At 51.7% G+C, this 26,824-nt stretch overlaps 1 protein-coding gene across 2 annotated transcripts in view; it reads right to left on the bottom strand.

Moving 5' to 3' along the window:
- The window catches only part of GARS1 (glycyl-tRNA synthetase 1), a 28,111-nt gene extending 18,521 nt beyond the window's left edge, over positions 1-9,590 (bottom strand). The window contains exons 1-4 of one of the 2 annotated variants that reach the window (XM_072599187.1): positions 9,330-9,590; positions 3,043-3,144; positions 1,270-1,372; positions 16-157 (exon numbers count right to left, since the gene is read on the bottom strand). In XM_072599187.1, coding sequence (XP_072455288.1) covers positions 16-157; positions 1,270-1,372; positions 3,043-3,144; positions 9,330-9,575 — 593 coding nt within the window. In that variant the 5' untranslated portion in view covers positions 9,576-9,590. Of the gene's footprint in view, positions 1-15; positions 158-1,269; positions 1,373-3,042; positions 3,145-7,993; positions 8,084-9,329 lie in introns of those variants that run through there. The other variant, XM_072599188.1, reaches the window with a different exon arrangement.
- Positions 9,591-26,824: the final 17,234 nt, after the last annotated feature.

Below are 26,824 nucleotides of genomic sequence, written 5' to 3'. Positions count from 1 at the left end.
GGGATGCCCACATACTTGAGAACAGGCTCTGGGGTGAGCATTGTACAATCGATCTCCAGGATCTGCTCCTCTTGGATAAAATGCTGCCGCCACAGCTGGATGACATTATTCTTCAGGGCGCACCCCACAGGACCCAGGTCATACAGGCCACTGACCCCTGGGAGAGGAAAGAGAGAAGGGAGGGATGCAGGCCAGGCTGCCCAGGCCTCTGTGCAAGGACCCCATGAGGCCAATGCTCCATCACCAACACTCTCAGGAAAGTTTGAGGGAAGGACAGACGGACGTCAGGAAGGAGCCACATCCCATGAGCCAAAGGGGCTGGATTTCAGATCCCTCTCCTCCAGCCCTGGAGCCACTGCCCCCGGCATCACCTGCCAGTTAGGGATCTGCTCTTCAAGCTATCAGTAATGACCAAATTAAACGTTCAGCATCAACATCTCCAATGCCAGCTTGGATGCTGGCGTCATCTTTCAAACCTGAAGCCCCTGGCGTGGTCAGACTGACTGTGGGGGTCAAGGTTAGGAATGTCACAAAAGCCTGCATCCAGTTCGCCCTCTTAAGCACCCAGTGGCAGCTCATGGCACCCACAAAGATAAATAAAAAAGACTCCCCACCACCACCCAGACTGTCACACACACTCTGGTCTGGACACTGCCCAAACAGAACATCTAGTTCCAGATTTCTCCAGAGGAGCACAGATGTGGTGCACATGGCGGCATCACCCAGGCCCCTCAGGACAACCACCAAGGCAACCCCCCCACACACACACTCCCTTCATTTATCACAGCAGAAAGAAATCTAGCGCTGAGGACGCAAAGGCCTTTCTAACCCACATGGCTAAACATTCTCACACCACACACAACCTTGTGGACAAGGCAGGGAAGCAGGCCTAGAATGGGCCAGAGGACCACAGGAACCGCACCCCCCAACAGCCCTGACACCTTGGACAAAGAGATACATCAGTGGATGCTGGGAACAGAACCCAGGATCCAAAGAGAGTCCAAGCCTAGAGATTTGAGCAGAAGCACCCCTAGCTACACCCAGAGCTGAGCCAATTTCAAGCCTCAGCCCTGCTCTGTCCAGAGTGAGGAGGCAGATGGAAGAGGGACCCCGGGGTCTGGCTAGGAGGGAAGGCCCCTGGGGATCCCCAATGCAAAGAATTGAGCCTGAAACCACCTACAGCATTGGGCAACTCGAGAAAACAAGAACTGAACTGGCCAATTACAGTTCCAATTCAAAACCCAGAGCACCTTATCAGGAACCCCGCACCTCCGTAAATAGCAAAGGCTTGGTCATAGAAGAACCTCCGCTTGAGAGTGTCCTCCATTTTAACGCGGTCCACGATGTCATCTTTGGGCTGCAGCGCCAACTCCTGAGGAAGAAAGAAAAACGTGGCCGTGAGCACTGGCTGCACCCCAGCATCCACAGGGAATCTGCATGGTTCACAAACATTTACTGGGCATAAGACTGGCCTTGATCGAGAATTAAATAATGCTCTAGCGTCTGTAGCGCCCCAGGATGACAATTTAAGTCAACAACCAGGAAAGCTGGTCATACAGCACACAGTAGGTGCTTACTAAATGCTTGCCCCTCCCCACCCCGACCTTCTGTCCATGCCCCTTTCCCCCGCCTCACTAAACCCATCACTTAGGACTGTCTCCTCCAGCCAGTGCTCTCGGCCTGAGGGCACTCTTCCCTGGACCCCTCCTCCCCTTGCCTGGGAAGCCCCTCTCCTCTTGTCCCCTTAGCCTTGGATGACTCCCATCCACAGCCTCCCAGGGCTCCCCATTCCTAACACACGGGGAGGAACCCCCACCTTCACCAAGTCTGGCCAGCCCCAGGCCATGTGGGCCCTCACGGCTGCAAGGCAGTCCCTGTATCCCCCAACTCCAGATCTCGCCCCTGACCCCCACAAGCCGTTGCTACCCTTCTTTTCTCCCCTTCACAAGCCTCCCACGCTCCCCTCAGCCCACCCTCTTCATCACGCCCTCCCCTTGCCACTCCTTCCACCCCCAGGCCTCATCAACTCAGCCAGGCTGTGTCCTCCATCCCCCTCCTCCTCCACGGCTCCTTTTCTGCTACTTTAAATTTAAACAGGCCTCAGTCTCCCCTCTCCTGAAGAGCCAGGCCCGATGCCCCCTCCCCACCATTCTCTACACAGCTGAGGTCTCCTCTCATTCATTCCTTTTAACCACACTTTGTCTCATCACTCAATAGAACCTGTTCTTCAAAGTCCCGGATCACTGGGTCTGCCACAGTCCATCACCCTCCCTCTGCTAGGTTTCCACAAATGTTGCCTCCTGGGTCACTCCCCCACCCCCGCCCCTCTGCTTGCTTCTCAGTCACGTCCCTCCCTCGCTGTCCTGAGCCCTCTGTTCTCTTCCTTGGGACCCTCTTCCCTTCTCATCCCTATCCCCATCTCCACAGCTGGACTTGGGGCCCAAACACCACCCACCTTGTACCCCTGGAGTCAGGTGTCAGAAGCTGAGGGCATCAACCTTCCTCTCTGCCCCCCAACCCCCGTTTCCCAGGGGCCCTCCTCTTCACATACCTTCCCCTGCCTTGTAGCCTTCTCCTTGGCTTCCCCACCTCCGACTGCCCCCCCCCCAACTGCTCCCGGAATCCCCAAACCTGTCCTACACTCTGCAGCCAAAGGGCTTCTCTTGACTGGCAGACCTGACCAGGTCACTCCCCTGCTCAACCACCTCCCTGACTCCCTAGAGCCTGCAGGTGAAAACATAAACCCTGGTTTAACTTTCTCTGTCCATCCCTCCACAGAAGTTCCCCCCTCTCCCCCTCAGACAAGGCCCTCAGGGCCTCTCTACCAATCACTCCCTCCCACAAAGGAGCTTCCATCTCCTACCACCAAGTCTTTGCCCTGGCATCACTCATGCCCAGAGTAGCTAGCACTGCCTTCTGTGGGAAGCCTCTCCGGATGCCCATCTGCCCACCCACAGGACCCTGGGTGACCACTCTGTCCTGGGGGGCTCCCTCTCCAAGTAGAAGAGAGCTTATGAACAAGAAGACCGATTGTGGTCTCACCTTGGCCTCCAAAATCCTCTTGCGGGCCTTGAGCTCTGCCACAGCTCTGTCGATATCCACCTGAGGGGCTTTGTCTTCTTTCAGTTTTCGTACCAGATCCCCCTGAAGGACACAAGAGCCAACGTTACCCAGGAAAGGCATCTGCAGGACAGCACCAAGAAGCTCTAAAGATCCTGGCTGAAAACGGGGAAAGGGAATCAGCCCTGAATTGGAAGAGAGAGGGTGGGCCAGCTGTCCCAGCAATGACAACTCCAGCCTGCAAACATCACCCAACAGGCACATGCCACGAGGTGGGGAATGATGGCAGGAAGGGCCCAGGGACCCGGGACCCGGGACCAAAGCTCCACTTCCAAAGTAACAACTGATCTCTTTGCAGTTCAGGAACAGGATGCAAGAGGTAGATGGGAGACGACTCGCTGCCTTGAAGAACCAGGAGAGAAGGCAGACTGCGAAAGGAGATACATGGCCAAGAAAAAAGGACCAGATTGTACGAGGGTCGAGCTGGGCCCAAGGTTGCAGGACACAGGGAAATCCTCCCTTGGGGCAGAGCTGTTCCCCTACATGCCTCCCTCTGGAATCAACAAGGCACAATGCAGCCCAGGGCCAACAAGGCATCGGGGCCTAGTCAGGAGGATGGGCCTCCCACCACCCTCTCAGAAGCCAGAGGTTCCCAAGAGAGGGAAGGAAGAAACAGCAGCCACGTCCTGGGCCCAGGAGCCCAGGGGTCTTGAGGCCTCCCTTTCTCCCACGGTACTGCGATCATCAGATGGCAAACATGGGCCTACCCAACACACTCTCTGGTGTCCCCTCCTGGTGGCTTCCCCAGGCTCAATGATCAACCCTACACACAGGTAGCTCCCAATGAGTCGCGCCCAGGTTCCAAGGCTCCATCACCAACTGCCTATCATGACCCAGGATGCCGCAGAGACGTCCCACTGAGTACATCGTCCTCCCAAACCTTCTCTCCATCTGAACGTCCCGATGACAGCCATGGTCTCCAGCGTCCACCCCGCCCAGGTACCCTTCAGCTTCCTCCATGCTCTCACCCCATCTCCTGAACCTCCCTCCCTCCCTCCAGGTCTTTAACAAACTCCAGCCCAGGGGCCAAAGTGCACTCACTTCACTGTCTTACTCAATAGTCTCCATGATCCGCTCTCATCTTTGGGAGTCAAATACAAACCCCCCAGTTCGGCTGGACCCAACCTGCCTCTCCAGACTTAGCCATTGTCCTCTTTGAGAGCACCATGGTCCATGCTGGCCATGTTGCTCTGCCCCTTCATGCTGTCTCCCATGACTGGAATGTACGCCCTCACATCCACCTTGGCCTCAATCAGATGGCGCAGACTCAGTTTCCCTCCCAGGGCTTTGTGAGGATCCAATGAGAACACATACATCATTTCATCTGTTCAGCCAATTGTTTTAGTCGCTGGTTCTTCATGACCCCATTTTGGGGTTTTCTTGGCAAGGACACTGGAGTGGTTTGCCATTTCCTTCTCAGGCTCATTTTACAGATGAGGAAACTGAGGCAAACAGGGTGAAATGACTTGCCCAAGATCACACGGTGTCTGAGGACACATTTGAACTCCAGTCTTCCCCAAGTCCAGGCCAAATACTCTATGCACTATAGCACCATGTAGCTCCTCACATGCAAAGCACTTTGCAGACCTTAAGGCATTACAGAAAAGGTGGCCAGGAAGATTGCTTGGGAACTCTGCAATGATGCCTAGGAGACAGGGAGAACTTCATTTCTCTGTGTCTGTATCCCCAGTTCCTGGCCTTCTATCAATGCTTATCGACCTATGGTTGAACCCAGAAAAAGGCAACAGGAAGAACATGGAACTCCTCAAGATTATAAAACACACCTGCCTTCTCTGTAGCAGTGGCAGCCTAGGGGTGAGGAGCACTGCACACACTGGCATGCTGGGATGCACTGAACTCTCACTCCTTCTTCCTACTTCTGTGACAGGAGCGGTGGGAGGGAGGGAGGGGAGGAGAGTCAGCAGTGTTCCTGCTTCCATCCCACTGTGAAAGAGCAGTGAGCAATAAGTGAATGCCTAACAGGCTGGGCACCTAAGTGCCCAGGCTGAGAGAGGCAAGCAAGGAGAGCAGAGCAAGGCACAGACCCTGCTTCCAACTCCTTTCAGGGTCCGCTAACAAGCGTCATTCATCAGGACTCCTCAGGTGCTACATGTCTACACCGTGCTACCCACCCAGCTGCCAAAATCCAGAGGTTCACAGGTCCAAGGAAGGAGGGCTCAGCAAGGCGCAGATTCGGCAGAAGCTCGCAGATGAACCACCACCCAAGGCCTCCCTACAGGGCCCAGCTAAGTCAGCACATAGTAGGAGCTTCAGACCCTGGACAGCTCCTCGAGTCACCAGCACCTCAGTGTCCCACCTCACAAAGCTTCCTTTCTGTATTTTTCCTCTGTATCTATGGTGCTCCAATCAGAGTCTTCCCTCCAGGGTCTACTTCCACTAACAAGCCCTCTTCTCAGACTTTAGCAGGCCTCCAACCCACAATTAAGGACAAAATTATACACTGTGTGCTGTTTTATATGCGTCACAGTACCTGAGCCCTGGCTGGACTCCCTCCTCCAGGATAAAGGGAAGGCTCCATGGAGTCCCTGCTGCCTCTTTGGATCGTCCCAGCTCAGTGCCCCTTCTGAGAATCATGGGCAGCAGGCATTCTTATGATGAGGAAACTGAGGCTGGAGGAAGCCTGAACCAGAATATGATCAGAGTTCTTCTCCAAGCCCCTTAAAAGCTGAACCACGGAATGGCACATGGAAGGAACCCTGGTACTGGACTCCATTCCCCACTCCACGAAGGCACCTCATCTGTCTGGGCCCCTGAGGTCCTGACTGTTCTAAAGCTTTCCAGGTACTTGGCAGCCATGTAGAGCAGCGCTGCAGTTCTCTATGGGAGGATGAAAAGGGCAACAAGAAAAGCATCAGCATCCTAGGAGGGCCTCTTCAATGGGTCTCTTCACCACCCAGGGACGTGGCAGCCAAGAGCCACAAAAACTCCCCACTCACATACCTGGCTGGTCAAGGCAGCACATACACATGAGAATCGTTAGGAAAAGCAGAGGCTGCTCAGGCAAACTCCTCACTCAGAAAATCTGTCTTTACAATCAGAGGTCAGGACATTGAACAGAACCAACAAAGCACAGAACTGGGCTGCTCTGTAAAAGTTCAGCATTTCAGCTCCTCTTCCCTGTGGGCAAATATTACTCATTCCCCTTCATTTTAGGTAACTGATTTTACCCAAACAGCTGGTCTGCATTGCAGTCCCAGGCTAACGTGGCAGAAGGAGGGGTTTAAATGGCATAGAACACTTTTTTAAAAACCCATGCCTTGTTTCCAAAGGGAGAAGAATGAAAGGTTACAGAAACCACAGTAAAATGTGGGGCAGCCAACACCTTCGGATCCAGTGGACGCAGCCAGGGCATGTGTTGGAGAAGGGCGTGCCTCCAACATCAGTCTAAAGAAAGGAACAAGGGGACCACCAGGGAGGCTGCAGATCCAAACCTACCCCAGCAAGGGAGGGCAGTGCTGGCTCCTGCTGCTGTGAGCCCTCCAGAGGACCCACCCTGCTATTAAACTGGGCCAGAACCGATTGCATCAGGCACCTCTGCAGGAGAAACCAGTTTGGGGTTGGGTCCTAAATGAATCTGACTGAACATGCGTGTCCACTCAAAATAAGACACATTTTCCTGTTTCCAGAGGCAAGCCTGGGGATGGGATTGAATTCCCTTACTCAATTCTGATTCTAGAAAGGCATCTATTCACACATATCCTATTCACTGCATAACTTGAATAATTATGAAATGTTCCTCTGGCAGGTGGGCAGAAAAGCAGAAAGATCTAGAAGCCAGACCATTCTGCCCCTCACACACTCTCTTCCAATCTCCAAATGCCCACTGAAAATCTTGAACCAAATGTTCCACTGACATCTTAAACTAAATTGTTCTTGTTGTTTGCCCTCCACAAGAACAACCCTCAAACCCTCCTCTCTTCTTAATGTTTCTATTTCATCAAGGGCACCACCTCTGTCCCAGGATCACAGCCTAAGTGTCATTCTCAATTCCCCTTCTCTCTCCTCCCCACCTTTCACAACAACTGTCAACAAGGCCTGTGGATTTCACCTCTGCAACATCCCTCCTGACAATTTCACCTCTGTAAAACTGTCTTCAATTTCATCTCTCTTCAATTTCACCTTTGCAGCCTCTCTGGACAGCCCTCTTTCCTCCTCTGGCAGTGCCCCAATCCTGGAGCAGGCCCTCATCACCTCATACCTGGATCACTACAAAACCTGCTAGGGGAAGGGGTTCCTGCCTGCCTCTAGTCTCTCCCCACTCCAGTCCATCCTCCCATTACCACCAAAGTGATTTTTCTAAAGCACAGATCAGACCATAATAGTAATTTAAGGTTAATGGTGGGTGAGGCGAAGAGTTAAAGATCTTCCCTGCCAATTAATAGGTCTCAATACCTTTAATATTCTGAGATGAGGTTTTACTTTGGGGCTTAATCATTGAAAGTGTCTGTCTGGCCAGAGGAGACTCTGGGAAGCTGCTAAGGAGCTGACCCCCCCCGACCTTGAAAACCTAAATGTTGGTGCTTCTCTCTCCGGTACCTATGTATGCATTGCTTATGGTCAGACAGCTGGAAGCCCTGTCTGTGGATTTTTATTTCTCTGTATTTTCTCTGAAGTTCAGGGTGCTGACTTTTCCCCCTGAACTAAGTGAATATTTGTGCTTGATTGAAGTAGATTGCTGACCCCTCAAAAGTAGCTTTCCTTTTAGAAAAGTAGATCTTTTCTGTATGTTATGCCATGTCACCTCTCTACTCAATAAAATCTAGTGGCTCCCTATTACCTTCAAAATCAATTATAAAATGCTGTTTGACTTTTAAAGCCCTTCAAAATCTACCTTTCCAGTCTCCTTCCTTACCTCCAGAAATTCTGAAATGATAAACCGGGCCTCCTTTCTCTTCCTCAAAACTCTCCATCAGCTCCAGGCATGATGCCACTGATCTTAGTCCTCCTCAAGTTCCTTCTGTGATGATTTCCATCACTTCACATATCCTTTGTTACACATACATAGTTGTTCGCATGTCATCTTCCCCATTTGGCAAAAGCTGATTTTTGCCCTTTTTGGCACCCCCAGAGCTTAGCATGTGGCCTGGAACACACAGAAGGCACTTAATAAATGCTTATCAATAGACTAGTGAGGTGACTCTGGGCAAGTGCCAGCCTCAGTATTTCAATCTACTCTCTAAAACTCTCTACCAAAGAGGAGTTATCCAGCAATCGTGAGAAGATAATTTGCACCCCAGGATTTCCCACACAGAATGCAGATCAAGGATCCCTCCCGGCCCCCCTCCCCCACAACAACTCCTGACTTTTCCACCTCAGAAGCACAAAAACATCTTTCAGTCCCCCACATTCATGCTTTCAATTGGGAATTCAAAAATCCCCCTTATTCCTAACCCCCTGATTAGTTTAGACTACAAAAATTGTGTATGCCTGCAGAAGCATTAGAGTTACACATGCATCTGTGTTCAATCCTGGCTGGGTGTGAGATGAGAGGGGAGGGGAGGGGGAAGAATAAGGAAAGGAGCAGACCCTCTTCTGCGTACAACAAAAGGCAGCCTTCGGTTTTGGGGGAACTTTGGCGCAGCCTGATTTCCCAAAAGCCTGGCACATCTCGGCATCCCTGCCTGGGCTGTGGGGTGAATGTTCTCTCCTCCTGGGGAGAGGGCAAGAAGGGCTTGTCCTGCCGCCACACACACAGTTCGACCAGGTAAGGACGGCTCAGGAACCCCAGTCTGTCCCCCTGCATACCTGCACCCTCTCTAGTCTGGGGGCAGCCCCACGTGCCCAACGTCCAGACCGGCAAATCCTGGTTTTTTTGGTTTTCTTTTGCACCCCCAGTGCCCAACACCACGCCTGATAAACAGTGGGCACCTACTAAAGGCACGCTGCCTGACCGGCACCCACGCAGAACGGAGGGGCAGGCATGGGGGGCCACAAGGTCACACAGCCCTGGGGCCGATCGCTGAGAAGCCCAGGGGCCTGGCATGACGTCTGGGGCGCGAGCAGGGAGCGGGGAGCTCTTTAGGCTCCCCCCGTCCGGCTGACGCGGCCCCAGGGGTCGGGGAGGGGGCTGGTCACTCCAGGGGCGGGGGACCGACGGGGAAACTGAGGCTCCGAGCGCCCCGGGAGGATGAGCACCCATCCCACGATCCCACTACACAGAAGGGTACGGCGAGGCCTCGCGTGCTCACCTGCTGCCGCACGGCCAGGCGGAAGGGGCCCAGCGCGGCCTCCACCTGGGCCAGGGCTCCGTCCATGCTACTGCCCGGGGGCCGCGCCCTCGAGGAGGCCGCGGAGGAGGAGGAGGAGAGAAGGGCGGGGGCGGGGCCGGCGGCGCGGGGCCGGGGACGCGGGGCCGGAGGCCACACTAGCCGCAGGGCCGGCAGCACCGGCGGCAGCACCGGCAGCAGCAGAAGCAGCGCGCGGCGCGGGGGCATGGACCCGAGGGGGCGGAGGGGGAGCGGAGAGGGCGCAGGGCGCAGGCGCGTGAGCATGCGCGGCCCGGCCCGGCTGATGAAATCGATGCAGTGGCCCCGCCGCGCTGCGTCCCGTCTGCGCCTGCGCCTGCGCCTGCGCCAGAGCCGCTGCCCCGGCCCTAGAGAAGCCGAGAGGGAGGAGGGCGAGCGCTTGCGCTCTGCGAAGCCTCGCCCCCTGAGCCTCCGGGATTCCCGCCACCAACAGAGGCCAAGCCGCGAGCCCCAGAGCGCAGGCGCGAGCCAGCTAGGCTGGAAATTGACGAGAAACCGGGCGAGAAACCGACGCGTAGCCGGGGCGGGGCCGGGGGAGCGGGGCTGAAAGAGGCGGGGCAAGGGGCGGGGCCGGAGGGGCGGGGCAAGGAAGGCGGGGCGGCGTGAGCCTTAGACCCAAGGGCGCTCTCCCCACCTCCCCGAGCCTCAGTGGCCTCATCTGTAAAATGGGTGGGGGCAGGGAGGCGGGCGTGCTGGACCCATAGAGCCCCAGGGCCCTGCCCGCTCTGGGCAGTGCCCACCCTGCCGGGGCTGCCCCTGGTGTCCGGACCGTTCCTCTGCTCGCTGTGCTGCTGCGGGCGGCGCAGCGTCGCCCGAGGCCCCGAGGCTTGACCAGGGTCCGTGACTGCCGCTCCTCCAGCCCCCAGCAGCTGAGGCGGTTATCACTGGCACCCCCCGAGCGACGTCCGAGAGAACGGAAGTGCGTCCAGCTAGTGAGGGTTGGAGGGGGGCTGGCGACACCTGCCTTTGGGTTAGCGAGTAAACTGCCAGCTGGCTGGCCACCGGGGATTCCTCCAGAAAGAGATCCAGGGGTCTCAGTGGACAGCTGGCCCGTCTTTGTAACAGCCGCTTTGTACTGTTTTCCTCCTCAGGTCTCACTGACGATTCTCCGTAGCATGGAGGTGACCAAAGACTCTGCCAGGGATGCCCAAGCTCTGGCAGCTTCTACCAGAATTCCGAGTCTAACAGAAGGAGGAGCCCTGGGGCAGCCCAAACCTGTTTTCCAAGGGCCAGTCTGGCCAGTCTCAGAGAAGCGCATGCACCAGTGGACTGGCTACCTGCTGGTGAAACTTTTGGCTACAACAGGGCCCGAATCAGTGTTTTTACATGGCCCTCAGAGCGGAGCAGCCCTTTTCCGCTTCTGTAATGACTGGCAGTGAAATGGACCGACCGAGAAAAAGCACAGGCAAGAGTCAGTTGGGAATTTTGAGAGTGTCTTTCTTAGCGGGCCAAGGCAGTCTCATGGAAAAACCCAGAGGAGGCAGCCCACGAACTAAAGTGTGTGCCTTTTAAGCATTTCGGCACTTCACGGTACAGTCTTGACAGCAAACATATCTCACAGAACAGTTTTGACAGGGGCCCAAGTTGCTGCTAGGCAAGGGGGGCCCAACCCTGCCTAGAAACTCAACAGAAATTTCTCAACCCAGGGGCTCCGGTGGGGGGAGGGGGGTGAATAACGTCCACTTCAGCTGGAAAGGGGCTTAGCTGAAGGGTCCAAGAATCACAATTCTTTAAATGTGAGATCTTTGTCCAAAGACGAAGAAGTGAACACATGACTGTGAGAGCTGAATGACGTCCTTCTTCACGTTCTACACGTCCCCAAGAGAAGAGGGATTATTTCACAGGACATTTTGGCCATCAGGTATTGCAGGAATCATGATGAGTATTTCATAATAGGTATCTGCAAAAAGACACCATAGAAATAATAGCAGTTTGGGTTCCAAAATCAGTTGCCAAAGACAAAATAGTGAAGAAATTCTAGGAGGAATTCAGATCACCTCCTCAGTCACTCTGACCCTGGGTGACTTCAGGTACAACAGGGAGAAATATGTGGGAAAGCAAGTGTTACAGGCCAAAGCCTTTCAGATGAAGAAGAAGCCTCACACGTCTTCAATGTCACAAACTCATTCTTCGAAAAAGGTTTCCAAAAGCATGAGACGTAGTGAACATCGAATAATGTCACAGAGAATGAAACAGTGCATTTGACTGATCAGTCAACAAATGCTCATTATTAAGCACTGCCGTCAACCAGCCAGTATTCACTAAGTACCAACTATGTGCCAGGCCCAGTGGAGTTTAAAGAATACAAGGATAAAGAAACAATCCCTATTCCCAAGAAACTTCCATTTCCATGGCAAAGACAGGTAATCCTGGAAATATAAGTAGGGCGTCTTCCTTAAAGGGTGCCCTGTTTGGTTCCAATCCATTTGGAGGCTTGGTGAGCCTCCTTCCAGGCTGGGTGAAGGGAAGGTACTCTTCTCCCTTCCCCCAACTTCAAGGCAATGCCAATATACTCAATGTTTCCCAACAGTTTACTATAGTGACCAAAAGCCTCTTAATTGACTGCTGAGGGAAAACTGAGTCTTCATACAAAAAAAAGAAAATTGAATGGATCATCTTTCTCTTTCCTGGAAGCTTTCTGAGGGGGAGAAAAGGGACCAAGAACATCCAGTCAGTGACATTGGCTGCCTTATCGCCTCACCTGACTGCCGTGTGGTTGTGAACACATGGGCCGTCCATTTCTTATGTTTATCCTTTCCTCATTATAAGTGAGTGAGTATTTGGAGACATAACTGGTTACAATTCTGTGAACTTCAAAAGAGCCTTCAGAGGTCCAGTCAGTAACAGAGTCAGCCAGTTAACCACAACACCCAAGCCTAGTAAGAAGTCTGCTGAAGAAAGGGCACAGCAGCCAAATGACCTGCTTGACTTAGTTGGGGAAAGAGTCCACCCAGGTGAGAAAGAGAGCAGGGCATCCACAGGCTACACCATACTGGAAGGGAACTTGGTGGGAGGGACTCCAGAAGATGTCTCCCAGGGGCCTAAGTCCCAAGCCCAAAACTGATTCTCATTTGTGCACAAAGAAAAATGGAAGCTGCTTATGTAAAGGGCAGGGCAGAGCTGAGTAGATGGTCCTGCCCAACACTAGTTTGCCAAGGAGCAGAACAGTCCTACTGGCACCTGCTTTGGCAAGTTCTTAAAGCTTGGGTCAAGAGAAATGCCAGTTAATGTTCAAAACTAGGGCAAGGAATCTCAGCAAGGACTCATGGGAAACTCCGTTAGCCAGATAAATGTGGGACCTTCAATTGTTCTCAGCTGTGTATGTTAAAAAATAGACCTGAAGATCTAGAGACTGGGCAAAACAGATGATTGGCGCTATTAGATGGAACTTCCAAACCAAGACTGCCCCTCATTACCAGGTCCAGCCAGGCTGGATTTCTGAGAAGCAGAGACCATGGCACCCTTAAAATCAGCTGTCTTGAGAACTGCCACCCTCACCCCAACATAACCTAAAGCCAGTCCACCAGCACCCTGTGTCACCATCTGTACTAGAACTGGGCTGAGGACACAGAATGGTTTGTACTTTCTTCTTAATACTGAGGATGAGTATTCTCAATGAGAGGAGAATGGGTAGAAAGTTGAAGTCTGTTTGCACGGTGTGTGGACGAAGGGTTTCAAAGTAAAGTGTTTGAAGTTTGGGAAGTGAGTTTTGATGGAACTTTTGATCTCATTGAGATAAAATGGGTACAAGGAATGTTGTGTATTTATTTTTTGTGATATGGAAAATATAGAAATAAATTTGTAGCATGAGGTTATTCCAGCATAGCATACTAAAATACTGTCCTTGAAGGACATGAGAAAGGTGCATCCTGATTCTTAGAGCCGTATGAACTCCAACAATAGGGCAGTGAGAAGGTGAAGCTGCCCCAAGCAGGGAATTCTGAAGTCTGAAGCCCCGGCAGCTAATGGCCCTTGGGAAAATGTTACCATTAGTGATTAGAAGTCCGGATCTGATTGGTTGAAGTCTGTCCCCAAACTAAATCATAATATGGTCTCATTTAAAGTGAGATGTGATGGTAAATCTGAATTGAATGCAAAATGCATTTGTTATTTGGCATGAAGGCAACATACTTGGAAAACTGCAGGTATCATGAAAATCTGAATTCGAATGTGGCCTCAGAAGTTTGTTAGTTGTGTGACTTTAAGCAAGTTCTTCCCCCCTTTGCCTCACTTTCCTCATCTGTAAAGTGGGAGAGTGATAGCACCTACCTCCCAGAGTTGCTGTGAGGGTCGAATGACATACCCTAAGTAAAGTGCTTCCCACAGAGGCTGGCATGTGGTGAGCGCTATGTAAATGTTAGCTGTTGTATTAAGTATAATTACTCCATACTTGGTTCTGAATGCATTTGGTCTAGAATGCCAAAGTTCCTATTTCTGAAGGAAATTCAGAAATGTTCTCAGAGGAACAGATATTATTTGACTGGCAAAAACTCTGTTGTGTTCTTTTCCAATCCATGATAGCGTTTGTATTTTCTTTAGCCTCCTATCTTATATTGTGAATTTTGGAAAACCATTGTATAAGAAACACTGTTAATTTAAACATATGTATATATGTATGTATGTAAACATATGTGTGTATATATATACATATGTATCCACCCCAGGGGATACAATTGTATCATTAGAAAAGGGACTTCTCTTCTAATGTGGATACTGTTCAATGATGAATTGAGCTGATGAATGTTGGCCCAATGTGTAAAAACTGTTCCGTATTTTGCTCTAAAATTTACAATAATGATGATGCTGGAGGAGACGTAGCAAAGGCCTCTCAAGTTGGCCTCGTCCGAGAAGTTTTTCAGGACTTTCTATTCTGGCCAGGCCATAAGATCCTAGTAACCCTGATAGGAAATTCCCAAGTACAGACAGTTGTTGCTTTAAGTAAGTGGACTGCTTCATAGGCCTTTATATAAAGTGATTTTTATATAATGCAAATTGGAACCCTTGGGCTTGGGGAAGGGAAGGAGAAAGAGAGGAAAGCAGGAAGGGGGCCAGCACATGGTTCAAGGACCCACGGGGCCTGGGGACAGAGAATCAAGGCAGGGGCCCACCTTGTCAGGGGCTGGCCAGACCTAAGAGAAAGAACGTTCAGCAGGTTGGAGCAGACACAAATAGGTGACTGGTGGGGGTAGACACAGAAGTCAGGAACAGACACAATGGTATCCGAGTGTGGACAGATGAGGGTTGTAGTTGGGGGGGGGGGGGATCCAGAGAGGGGTAAAGGTCTCCTTGGCATCAGAGGAGGTGGTCTTTCTATACATCCATTCTGCTTTCACTTAGAGGGGCTTTTTTACAGTTTTTTTCTAAACAGGGCTTGGGAGGTTGTGGACCAAGTGGAGGGAGTAGAGCAGAGAGAGCACAGCACTATACAGCATTCTTTACCTGAAGGTGAATGTTTGTAATGTAAATTTACATGAAGTGAGAACTGTCTGTAATGAAGTTTAAGAAACTAGGACCCCTGCCAGCCAAGGGGAGAAAACTTCCAAGTCTGCTTCAAGTAGAGTGAGCGTGACCTGGCAGCTTGCTGGCTATCCTTATGAAAATGACAAAATCAGACCTCTGAGTAAATGCACGTATTGAAGTTACATCTTTGAGCCAGCTTAGTCATACCAGACCTTAGATTCATGGATTCAGGTTTGTGGTGGGGTACCCGCAGTACCCATGGGAGGCATACTGAGTCTGCATTTTCCTGGGTTTTGGAAGCCGCTGTCATGTTGGTTGGTTGGTTGTTGTCCACCTTCTAAGAGGACCAACATGACATCACCATCGTAGTGAAATTTCACTGTGTCCAACTGTGGCTGATCAGACCGATGCAAGCTCAGAATGCTCTACCACAGGTTGGGCACATGAATATTTGGGGTGAATATCCCAAATTTGTGCATCCTGAGTTTACTTTGTGCTGTCTGAATTCTGCTTTCCCCAAAGAGCACAGCACCTTTTCTTAGGTGGCCACACCATGCTGAGCAGTCCTGTGCCAGTGTCTCCCACGTTGCAACAGTCAACTCCAAAGTTCTTGAGAGAGACCTTGAGAGTGTCCTTGTATCGTTTCTTCTGGCCACCATGTGATTGCCTGACTCATGTGAGTTCTCCATAAAATAGTCTTTTTGGCAAGTGTACATTTTGCATTCAAACAACGTGGCCAGTCCATTGGAGTTGTGCTCTCTGAAGCATAGTTTGAATACTTGGCAGTTCAGCTTGAGCAAGGACTTCAGTGTCTGGTACCTTATCCTGCCAGGTGATCCTCAGAATCTTCCTAAGACAGTTCAAATGAAAGCTATTCAGTTTCCTGGCATGGCACAGGTAGACTGTCTAGGTTTCACAAGCATATAACAATGAGGTCAGCACAACGGCTCTGTAGACCTTCAGTTTGGTAGTCAGTCTAATACCTCTTCTCTCCCAAACCTTTCTTCAGAGCCTCCCAGACACTGAGCTAGCTCTGACAGTGCATGTATCAACCTCATTGTCAATGTGGACATCCCTGGAAAGTACACTACCAAGGTAAGTGAACTTATCCACAGCATTCAAAACATCTCCATTTGTTGTAACCAATGGTTCCACATATGGATGGTGTGGTGGTGGCTGATGGAGCACCTGTGTTTTCTTGGTATTAATTTATTAGGTTAAAATTAGTGCAGGCAGCAGAGAATTGATCCATGCTTTGTTGCATCTCAGCTTCAGGGTTTTGGAGGCCGCTGGCATGCGCTGACTATATGTACGAAACTCCAGAATGTGATTATTCTGCATTTATAAAGGAAGGGAAATAAAGTGTCCTCATGTGTGTTCATCAGGAACTGTTATTTCAACATAAGAAAAATAGCGTAGTGAGATTTTTCTATTTGAAGTAAAATCTCTTGGGACTTTGATATCATTCTGAGTTTTGATTTCAGGCATGATTGTCTGAATTGTTATTAGACCAGTAGTACATGATTCAAAGGAAATGCCCAGTGCTGGCCCAAAGGAAATGTGATCTGAGAACTGCTACAAGTGGGTTCTGTGCCTGGGAAAAATTGAGGGGATGCCTGGCCAAGAGTCTGGCTCTGCACTTCCTACTGGAAGAAGGAGGACTGGAAAAAATTGCTGCTGATATTCAAGAAAGTCCTTTTCTTGGACCTCGTTGTGCTCTCCCAGCTGCACCTTCCAGAGCCTGAGGACCTTCTCTCACTTAGACTGTGCAGCATTTACAGAACTTGTCTTAGTCTCTCATTTGTACCTCACCACAACCCTGCAGGGGCCATACGACGAACATGCCCATTTTATAAAGGAGTGGTCAGAGATTTGCCAGAGCCCCAGGTAATGGCCAATGGAGGCCAGGCCTTTCTGACTTCAGGCCAAGTACTGACTCCCCTCAACTGCCAGGCTTCCTCTATGTTTCAGGGCTTTCCCCAAATTTCCTGAAGAATCCAAGAGCATTGTCACCAAACTCATAAACATTTATCAGCCAGCGAGCGTGCCCGCTGCTCCATCAGGTCTTGTCTCTTAACCACATTGTCCATCTTTCCTCTGCCTTCTTTTGGCCTCAGGAATTAGCATTAAATAGAGCATCAGTGCATCCAACTGGACCATAGAAATACACCCCCGTCCTCCCCATCACCACGGGCTATTATTGTCCTCCTGCCAGACCTAGGAGCCTCTGAGCACCATCTTTGTGGTTCCCGAGGCAGAATCCTCCAGTGGAATGGAGCAGCATTTGGAGCTACCCAGGAGAGCTCTGCTCCAAGCTCCTTTCCTGGGACCAAAAAAGCACTAGCTGTGAGCGCCCCTGGACAATGTTCTAGGCTCTGACCTGCTTAGAGACAAAGAGGTTGGGGCCTCTGGCACTTGGCAGCCATATCTGTTTCTCTAAAGTGGAAGGAGCACCCACCCTAGCTTCCAGGAGTCTCATGGGTGTCTTGGCTCTGTTCCTCCCTCAAACTCTTTGGGCCTCCTTCATCTAGAGCTTCTAACGTGCTGTGCAACCTGGGAGGGGAGTAGTCTATGGGACTGCTCCTGCAAGGAGTCTTTGGGGACATGTCCCACTTGGAAGAGCCTCCCAAAGCTTCTGTTGAGGAACCAGCCATCAGTTCTCAGTCCTTCCTCCAGGCCCATGTAGCCCTGCTTAGCCCTGCCCTGCCCAGTCCAGCCCAGCTCAGCCCAGTCCAGCCCTGCCCTGCCCTGCCCAGTCCAGCCCAGCTCAGCCCAGTCCAGCCCAGCCCAGCCCTGCCCAGTCCAGCCCAGCTCAGCCCAGTCCAGCCCTGCCCTGCCCAGTCCAGCCCAGCTCAGCCCAGTCCAGCCCAGCCCAGCCCTGCCCAGTCCAGCCCAGTTCTGCCCTGCCCAGCCCTGCCCTGCCCAGCCCAGCCCAGCCCTGCCCTGCCTAGCCCAGTCCTGCCCTGCTCAGCCCAGACCAGCCCATCCTGCCCTGCTCAGCCTAGCCTAGCCCAGCCCAGCTCTGCCCTGCCCAGTCCAGCCCAGTCCAGCCCTGCTTAGCCCAGTCCTGCCCCACTCAGCCTAGCCCAGCTCAGTCCTGCCCTGCCCAGTCCAATCCATTCCAGCCTATCCTGCCCAGCCCAGCCCAGCCCTGCCCTGCCCAGTCCAGCCCTGCTTAGCCCAGTCCTGCCCCACTCAGCCTAGCCCAGCTCAGTCCTGCCCTGCCCAGTCCAATCCATTCCAGCCCATCCTGCCCTGCTCAGCCCAGCCCTGTCCTGCCCAGTCCAACCCAGTCCTGCCCTGCCCTGCTGTGTCCTTCCCACCCCTCCTCAGCCCAGCCCTGCTCTGCCCAACTCAGCACTGGGAATGTGCCCCCCCCCCCCTTCAGGGCACAATAGTAGAAATCAGAATTCCTGGGTGATTGTGAGTGAGGCCTTGAAGCAATTGCTGCAGAGAGCTCATCAAAAGACCAGGTCTAACCCCTGTCTGGCTTTATAGAAGTAGAAACTAAGGCCCCAAGAGGCTGAGTGATTGGCCCAGGGTCTCTTGGCTACTCTGGGACTCGAACTAGGCCATCTTTGCACTGCACAGTTCATCTGGGCCTCAGTTTCCTCCTCTGAAAAAAGAGAGTCGGAGTATATGAGCTGTAAGCTCCCTCCCCCTTCTGCACCCACAATTTGGAGTCCGGGCTGGAAGGGCGTTCAGGCCGCATCTCGTCCAGCAGGGAGCAGCACGAGCACGTAGATCCACACATTCCACAGCTCCTGGTGTTCCCAAGGGGAGAGAGCCTGGAGGCTGAGGTCAGCCTTCCTTCTAGTGCCTCCCGCCTCCATCCACTGTCTCCTCCCCGTCTTGGGCAATGGGTCAAGGACACCCTGTGGAGCAGCCATGTGTCTCTGAGCTCCTGCGTGGAAGCATCCAACACAACGGGGTCGGTGGGAAGGGGGAAGAGATGGCATCCTCATGAGCGTCCTGTGGTGGGAGCCCATCCTCCAGAGGCTCAGCCAAGGCTGGAGTCCAAGAGCTGGAAGACCACCCACAGTTCAGCCTCCCAGTGGGTGCCTAGTTCCTCTCCCTCCTTTCTGACGTCTGCTAGGTCCCAGGGACAGAGGGAGGAGGCAACCGTGCCATTGCTGGCCTGTCCCTACGGTGGACAGGAGCTGAGACTGTCTGAATCCTGCATGGCACAGGGAGGCATCTGATGGTGCCTCAGATGGTACTAGCTGTGTGACTCTGGCCAGATCAACTAATCTCAATTTGCCTGTTTCCTCAACTGTAGTAAAATGGGGGTCAGACCTCAAAGGGTGGTTGTGAGGATCAAAGGAGATGATATCTGTAAAGAGGACTTAGTGCAATGCCTGACACCTGGGAAGCACTATAGGAATCAGGACTGCACCACCTGCGGCCCCCTTGTGGGCACGCCAAAGGCCTAGGGCCCAAAGGGCCACAGCTGGTGCAGGCCTGATATAAACCCTCAGTCCCTCCCCTCCTCCTCCATACTCATTGATCTCAGCCTTGTCCAGTGGAGAAACAGCTCTCTAACTGCGGTGTCTGCTGCTGATTCGATGAGTGACTACCTTGGTTGTTAGGTCATTTCTCTGGACCCCAGTTTTCTCACCTATAAAATGGGAAGTCATTCGTTCAATGTATGTTTATTGAATAACCTATCACATGTAAGATGCTGTGCTAGTTGTTGAAGGGATGTCCTGAAAAGATGTCCGAGGCATATTTCCTGCGCACAGTCTGAACTTGCTCTTTTCCCTTCCAAATTCCTTTTAAACTTCATAACAGACAGCTTCTAGATCCCTTTCCACTGCTGTCATCCCCTCCTCAGTGCTCTGGGAGGTTAATATGAGGCAATTTTCTAAGGGGGAGGGGCGTTCCTCCTGGGACAGGGGAAGGATAGAGGGGCATAAAGCCATGACTCAAATTGTTAGAGATTTCCTAGTGCACCCTCCAAACATCCACATCTTCTGATAAAAACAAAGTTCAAACCCAAGTCAACCAAAGCAAGACTCCCAAGGACATGTGGAATGCTTCATCTGGTATGCACAAATGAGAACAGATCTCATCGATCTCAGCTAAGGTGCAATCTGCCACCCTCCATGGGTGAAGACTCATGCCGCAGAGGAGCTGTACCATCCCTCTGCTTACCCGGAGCCAGCAAGAAGATTTTTGGGAAAAGAGTGGAACAAGAAGCAACCCGTACATAAAGATTGGAAACCACCAATGCAGAGCGTGCCCTAGGTGGTAAGTGATCAACTCGTTGAGGGTAAGGAGATGGGGCCATTGTTTGGAGCCTTGAACACTAATACCTAAGGAGGGTGTGGATGTGCCCAGGGAAGCCTCTTACAGTGGCTTGAGGTCATCTGAGCCTGGGAACTTCTCAGCCGATTTGCACCTCACTGAGATCAAGCAGTTAAGCCTCAGTGTCTCAGAATGACTTAAAGGCTGTAGTCTTTGCGCACCCTTTTGTACTGAGTCTATACAAAAGGGGAGCTGACTTCCCTAAATGCAATTAAAGAGCTCTGAAAGAGAGCAGACTTCTGTCATGGTAGATAAAGCCCCCAAGAACCAGCTAGCCTACCCCATCCTCCACCAGCCCCAGAGAGGGAAACCATGGAAAGACAGGGGTAGAACCAGTCAGTTGTGGCCAGCCAGAGTTCTGTGACTCCACAGGCTCAGTTCTCAACAACATAGCTGAGGAGAGGGGCACAGGGGGCAGCGGAGGGGAGGGCAGACATAGAGATTCCTCAACCTGAGCCTCCTTGAGAGATAAGAAGGGATGTGTGGGCAAAGTCAGCCTTTTGAGGAGAAGAGGGTCATGCCTCTAGCCCTGGAGCTATCAAGGGACAAAGCCATAACATGGAAGAATAAGGAAGAAAGGAAGGAATAAGGCATTTATACTGGGCAACTTGGTGGAGCAGTGGGTAGAGACCTGGGCTTGGAGTCAGGAAGACCTGAGTTCAAATGCAACCTCAGACACTTATTAGCTGGGTGACCCTGGGCAAGTCACTTCTCCCTGTTTTCCTCAGTTTCCTTGTCTGTAAAATGAGTTGGAAAAGGAATTGGTAAACTACTCCAGTGTTTCTGCCAAGAAAAGCCCAAATAGGGTCATAAAGTATTGGACATGACTGAATAATGATAATGGTCCAGATACTGGATCATTCAGGACACAAAGATAAGAAAGCTAGCCCCCTAGCTAGAACCAACATATTGAGAATGGGAGGGAACAGGGAGCCTGGTTCCAGGCAGAACCAGACAAATGCATCCAGGCTGGGGATGAGCTGTGGGACAGAATGGGCAGGATCAAGTCTGCACAGGAAGCCTAGGCTCAGGGAAAGTCTATGCCCTTCAGGACATGTGGAAGCTGAAAGCCTTGTGCAGGTGCCCTGGGGATGAAGCCCATGATGAGTGCAGGCATGAAGGCCTGGGAGCAGAGCGTGCCCTTATCATTCCACCCTTGGCACATCCCAGCTCTGGGGTGTACAAAGGAAAGGCTCAGAAAGCCCTAAGCCTCTGCCAGCTTTTGGGCCACTCCCACAGCGCTAACCCTACAGTCTGGGGCCTTCTGAGAGACAAGGGAACAGCCTCTACTTTTACTACCACTACTACTACTGTTACTGCTGCTGCTGCTGCTGATTCTGCAGCTTAGTGACAGGGGCACCTTGGACGGAGCTCTTTACCAACTTTTGGTAGTTGTTTAAGGTTGTGGTTGTTGCTCAGTCCTTTGCAGTCATCTCTGACTCCATAACCCCATTGGGGGTTTTCTTGGCAGAGACACTGCACTGGTTTGCCATTCCCTTCCCCAGCTCATTTTACAGATGAGAAAACTGAGGCAACCAGGGTGAAGTGACTTGCCCAGGGTAACACAGCCAATAAGTGTCAGAGACTGGATTTGAACTCAGGGAGATGAGTCTTCCTAACTCCAGGCCCAGGTCTTTACCCACTCTATCTTCTGGCCTTTGTTTCCTCAACTGTAAAATAAGGGGATTGGACTGTGACCTCCAGGGTCTCTTCTAGCTTGGACATTCTGAGTCAACAAGGAAGATTAATGGGAGAAGAGGGGCTAGCCACCAGGAATGCAGGTAACTGATGGTGAAGCCTGTCATGCCCCCCTTCTGACAAAGGGGTGAAGGAGATGCCATGTTGGAGGTGAAGGATCTCAAAAAGTAAAAACCCCTAGAAATGCTTCCATGTAAATGATGAAGATGCAGGTTTTTGCCCTTCCAAAAGTGAGACGATTGGTCCATGAGGACACATCTTCCCCTCCCAGGACATAAGTGTCTCAGTCACAGGAGGGGACAGTCCCACCTCCTTGGTGTTGGCCTGATCCATCCTGAGTGGAGGCAGCCTCTGAATTACAAACCATTTATCCTTCCAAATACTGACTCTTTTGTCTTCATCCTCTGCCTCTCACCTGTCTGTTGCCCCAGGGACCACCGCTGTTTCCTCTGCAGTGGGAAGGAGCTGTTAGAAATCCCAAGAGAGAGGGAAAAGGAGTCTGTTGTTGCCTCGGGTGAAGGATGAGTTGAGTTCCAGCTGTCTCCCAAATTGTGAACAGACCTAGCCAGCCCTTCCAAAATGGACTCATGCTTTCAGGCTCCTCCTTTAAGGGATGATCATCACCCTGCCTATTTTTCACCATGGAGACCTTTCCACTCTTCAGGACAAATTTCTCCACGTGTGGTCCAGGCTATTCACAATTGGGAGAATCCACCTGCAGTATAGAGAGAAGACCCATTTCCCAAGGTCTCTGAGGCCTCACATCCTCCAGTAGAGGCCACTGGCAAGAAGGTCTTGAGCCTAGTCTTCACTTGGCTTTGATTTGACTTTTCTGAGGCATGGGGGTTCTGTGAGGATGGGACTGAAGAGGGAACAGGAAGATGGCCACATTTTCTGTCAGAAGGCCAAGGGTCTGAATCCTACCTCTGCTCCATACAACTGGTATAACCTTCAGCCAGTCATTTCCTATCCCTGGGCTTCTTTTTTCTCATAGACAAAGTGATGGGGTCAGACCTTCCTGCCTCTAAATCTGATAGGCTGAGGCAGTCAAGCCCAAAGAGGAGGCAAATCTGCAGCTTTGAGGCCAGGAATGGGAGTATTGATGGGACAGAGGGGCATCAGAGAAGCCAAGACATGCATATGCTTTTTTTTTCACCTATTGTTTCATTTTATTTTTTGGATAATATTTTTTTTCTCAGTTACAAATTTTTAATTTGCAATTAAATTGTAATTCAATTTGGTTTGTTTTTTAAATTTGATTTCCGATTCTCTCCTTCCCCCCCCTCTCCCTGAGACCGTAAGCAATTTGATCTAGGTTATACATGTACAGTCACACGCATTTGCTTTCGTTTCTGCCAAAGCACCCACATTGTTTCAAGAAAAGTTCAACATTCAAGGAAATGTAGCATGGAAGCTGGCCTGGTGAAGTATGGAGAGCTGACCTCCTTTGTCAGAAAAGCCAGGCCAATTTGGCAGGCCTCCGAGAGTGCATCCTAACTCAGAGGCACAAAGGGCTCACCTGGATGGAGCAGGGATGGCAGATGACAGGCAGCCTGGGACATCCTAGAGCCACCCATCTTAGGCTGGCAGGTCCAAGAAGGCCCAAGAACCATCTGCTTCAGCCCTGATGGAGGCCACAACTGCCTCCCCTCAGAACTCTAGAAGACAGCCAGACTGGTGTCAGTCCTCCTTTCTCTCTCACTCCCCAGTGCTGAAAGCCCCTAATCCTCAGCCTTAGGAGTTACAGGTTCTCTCACCTAAACCCTAAAATTCAAAGAGCTTCAGCATCAGAGAAGGAAGATATTTGGGAGGGAACACGGCTTCTTTCCTCATCACCATCTCCCTCCACCTCCCTTCCTCTGCCTGCCTCCCTGAGCTTGGCATCTTCCTTTAAGAAGTCTGTAGGAGCTGGCTGGAGTGAAAATGGGGGAGGGGGACAGGAAGACAGCCATTGTCCCCATTAAAGCAAATGGATTTTGAATTTTTGTTATGAATGAGTGAATGAGAAGCCATCTACCAGGTGCTAACTCCATCTGAAGGACATGTGAGAAATCAGGATAGAAACCTGAGGGAGGCATGCAGGCAGATGCCCTCCAGGCATTCTAACAGGGAAAGAGCAGCCAAAAAGGGAGGGGGTGGGGTGGAAATGGCCCTAGTTCCGTTTGGGCCTGGTGGCCTGCCTTGAAGTGGAAGCTCCCCAATCCCAGTCACCCATCTGATGCTTTGGGGTTGGACTAGCCAAGGCTCAGTGATCTTCCTGGGGGCAACGTGGATCTCTTTGGATGTGACCTCCATTCCAGTGGGCCTCTTGGGATCAGGCTCTGTACTGCTTGGGGGGGATGCAGGTGAACAGGTGAGCTGGCTTTCTTCGTCCCTCCTTCCCTCCCTGGAAGAGCTAAGGGGCTTCCTCTGACTCCTAGCCAAAGCGCTCTTGGACTTGTTCCATCATCTTTGGTCTGTTCTAACCATTCTAACTTCCTGGCCTTCTGTTAACTGCTTTCTTTGGGGTTGCCTGGCTACCTGTGATCATCCTGAATGTAGCTGGCACTTGGGAGGAAGGACCTAGGCTGCTGAGGGTGAGCTAAGGGCTGCCATCCCTCTTGAGAGCTGCATCCAGACTCCTATCCCTAGACAATGTTGTGGGATGGCACATAGATATCCCCTACTGGAGACTGGAGGATGGATTGCCAGATCTCAGAGGCCCTTGATACTGCTCAGCCGTTCCCCCAGGCCCCCAACTGCCAACTAGGCTGGCTATAGTGTTGGCACAGTCCTTTAGATCACATCTATACAAGCCACCAGAAAGCCATACCTTTCAAATCTCTCTGTTGGATAGCAGACATGTATCTCACACAGAAATCTGCAAAGCATCTCATGACTTCATCCAAGACCCAATAAGAATTTTGAAAAAAATAATGGTGAGGGCTACTCCACTAGCCACCTGGTCCCCAAGGATGGCTGGCTCCTTCTGGAATCCCTGGAGCATGTTTGTCTCCCCCCACTTCCCCTGACACAAGAGGGTCCCTTCTAGCAGTCACTTAGAGAAAGCTGCCAGGGAAACTCAGTGCAGCTCCCCAGCCCTGGGATTCTGGGCAAACACTGAACTGTGAAGCCCTCCCCCAGCCCTTCTGAGAGTAGCCAATTTCCCCAATGGGAGGGAGGGGACGCCTAGACCTTGGACTTTGAACCAAGGTGGCCATTTTGCATATTACGCTCAGCTAGGTCCAGGGATCCTCTACTTGCCACTTCACTGCAGGTCCATTTACCTTCACACCTCTCTGGGAGTGATCCAAAGCCTCCCAGGACACTTTCCTAAGGGACCCTCAATTTAGATAGAGGTCAAAGGCCATCTCCTATGGGTTATCTTCTTGGTCCTGACAGGCTTCCTGGAGGAGGAGACAGACTTGCAGGAACAGCTTGGATAAAGGAAAGGGAGGCCTTGGCATGAAGTCAGAGTACCCCTGACTATTAAGCTATAGGCAGAAACTTGCTCTGAGGGGGCGAAAATCTCTGATTCCCTTTTTCACCCCATCTGCGTCCCCAAAACAGGTGTGGAGCATGCGTGCAGCTCAGTCAGGAGCCAGGGAAGCAGACAGCAGGGAATTAGAGGGGCGGGGACCGCCCTCTTCTTTGTACTCTGACAGGCCCTTCCCCCATCCTACCCTTGAGCTCCAATTTAAGAAACTGGAGCCTTTCCCTCCCACACTGCTTCTGTTCTCCCCAAGCCCCTCACCTGGAATCCCCATCTCCCAGCACCACCACCAGGCGCCCGCCTCTTCCTAGCCAAATCCCACTCGTCCTTCATGGCTTAAGTTTCATCTTCTCCAGGAAGCCTTCCCTGACCACTCCAGCCAGCTGAAACCTTCTCCTTCTGTGACCACCTCCCAATCTGAGCCTCAGTATAACCACAACAGGGAACAAGGACCAGTGACCTGGGGAGCAGGAAGATGGCAGTTGCTGCCAAGAACCCTGATGAGGGCACCAGTAAATCCCCCCTCTGAAGTTTGCTTGTGGCCAGGTCAGAAAAGCTCCCTCGGCTCAGGTGGCCCCCCGGGGGCCCATCTTGTCTGGGCCATAGCCTGGGACCTCCCCTGGCTCTTTTAAATGTGTTTTAGGGCAGTTATTGCTCAAAGATGGGAATCAGGACATGCCATTCTTGTCCAAAAGAGCACCAGCATGGAGAAGAGCTCCCTCCCCCACCCAGGCTTGGTCCATGCTCATGTAGCTCAGCTTCCATGAACCTCCCAGGCATCCCTGTTTCTCCACCCCACCAAATGGGCTGGAGGGCCACCCATGGGGACCCCATGAGCAGTAGGGCCTCCTATAGCACCTCCCAGCCAGTCATGTTATATAATGGGGAAAGTCCTGAGTTTTCAATGCAGAAAAAAAATGAGGAGGGCAACTGTTGATTGGGGAAGAAAAATACCCAACTTTGCAACCAATATCTATGCCCATGGCTGGCACCTAGTGAGCCCTTAATAAATGCTTATTGATTGATTGGTTGATCTATATGGAATTGATAGAAATAGATGACTAGCAACAAACAACCATCACAATAGCATAACAAAGGCAGGCTTGTTGGGGAGGTGGGGGGAGGTCTGTGCCAGGCACTGTGCCAGCCCTGGGAACCCAAATGCAAAAACAAAGTCTGAGGACCTCCCATTCCAATGGGGAAGACATGAAAGGAGAGTAGTGATGGCCAGGGAGGGCAGCGCGCTCAGGAAAGTCACCAGGGGCCACTGGGGAGCAGATTGGCACCACCGGTCCATGGAACAATGGCAAAGGTGAATTAATTCTGGCTCAAGACTCCAGAACTCGTTGGGGGCAGGCCAGATGACAGGTGAGAATACGGAAAGATGGTCATCTAGGATCAACGGGCAGAGTCTGGATTTGGGCTCCAGAGAAGGAACCCACAATAGCAGTTTCATACTGCAATGCTCAAGAAAGCCATTCCCAGGAAGCCTGCAGAAAGC

This window comes from Notamacropus eugenii, chromosome 3, assembly GCF_028372415.1.
Source record: "Notamacropus eugenii isolate mMacEug1 chromosome 3, mMacEug1.pri_v2, whole genome shotgun sequence".
In the NCBI taxonomy this organism is placed as follows: Eukaryota; Metazoa; Chordata; class Mammalia; order Diprotodontia; family Macropodidae; genus Notamacropus; species Notamacropus eugenii.
This window is presented reverse-complemented; position numbering and strand designations above follow the sequence as displayed.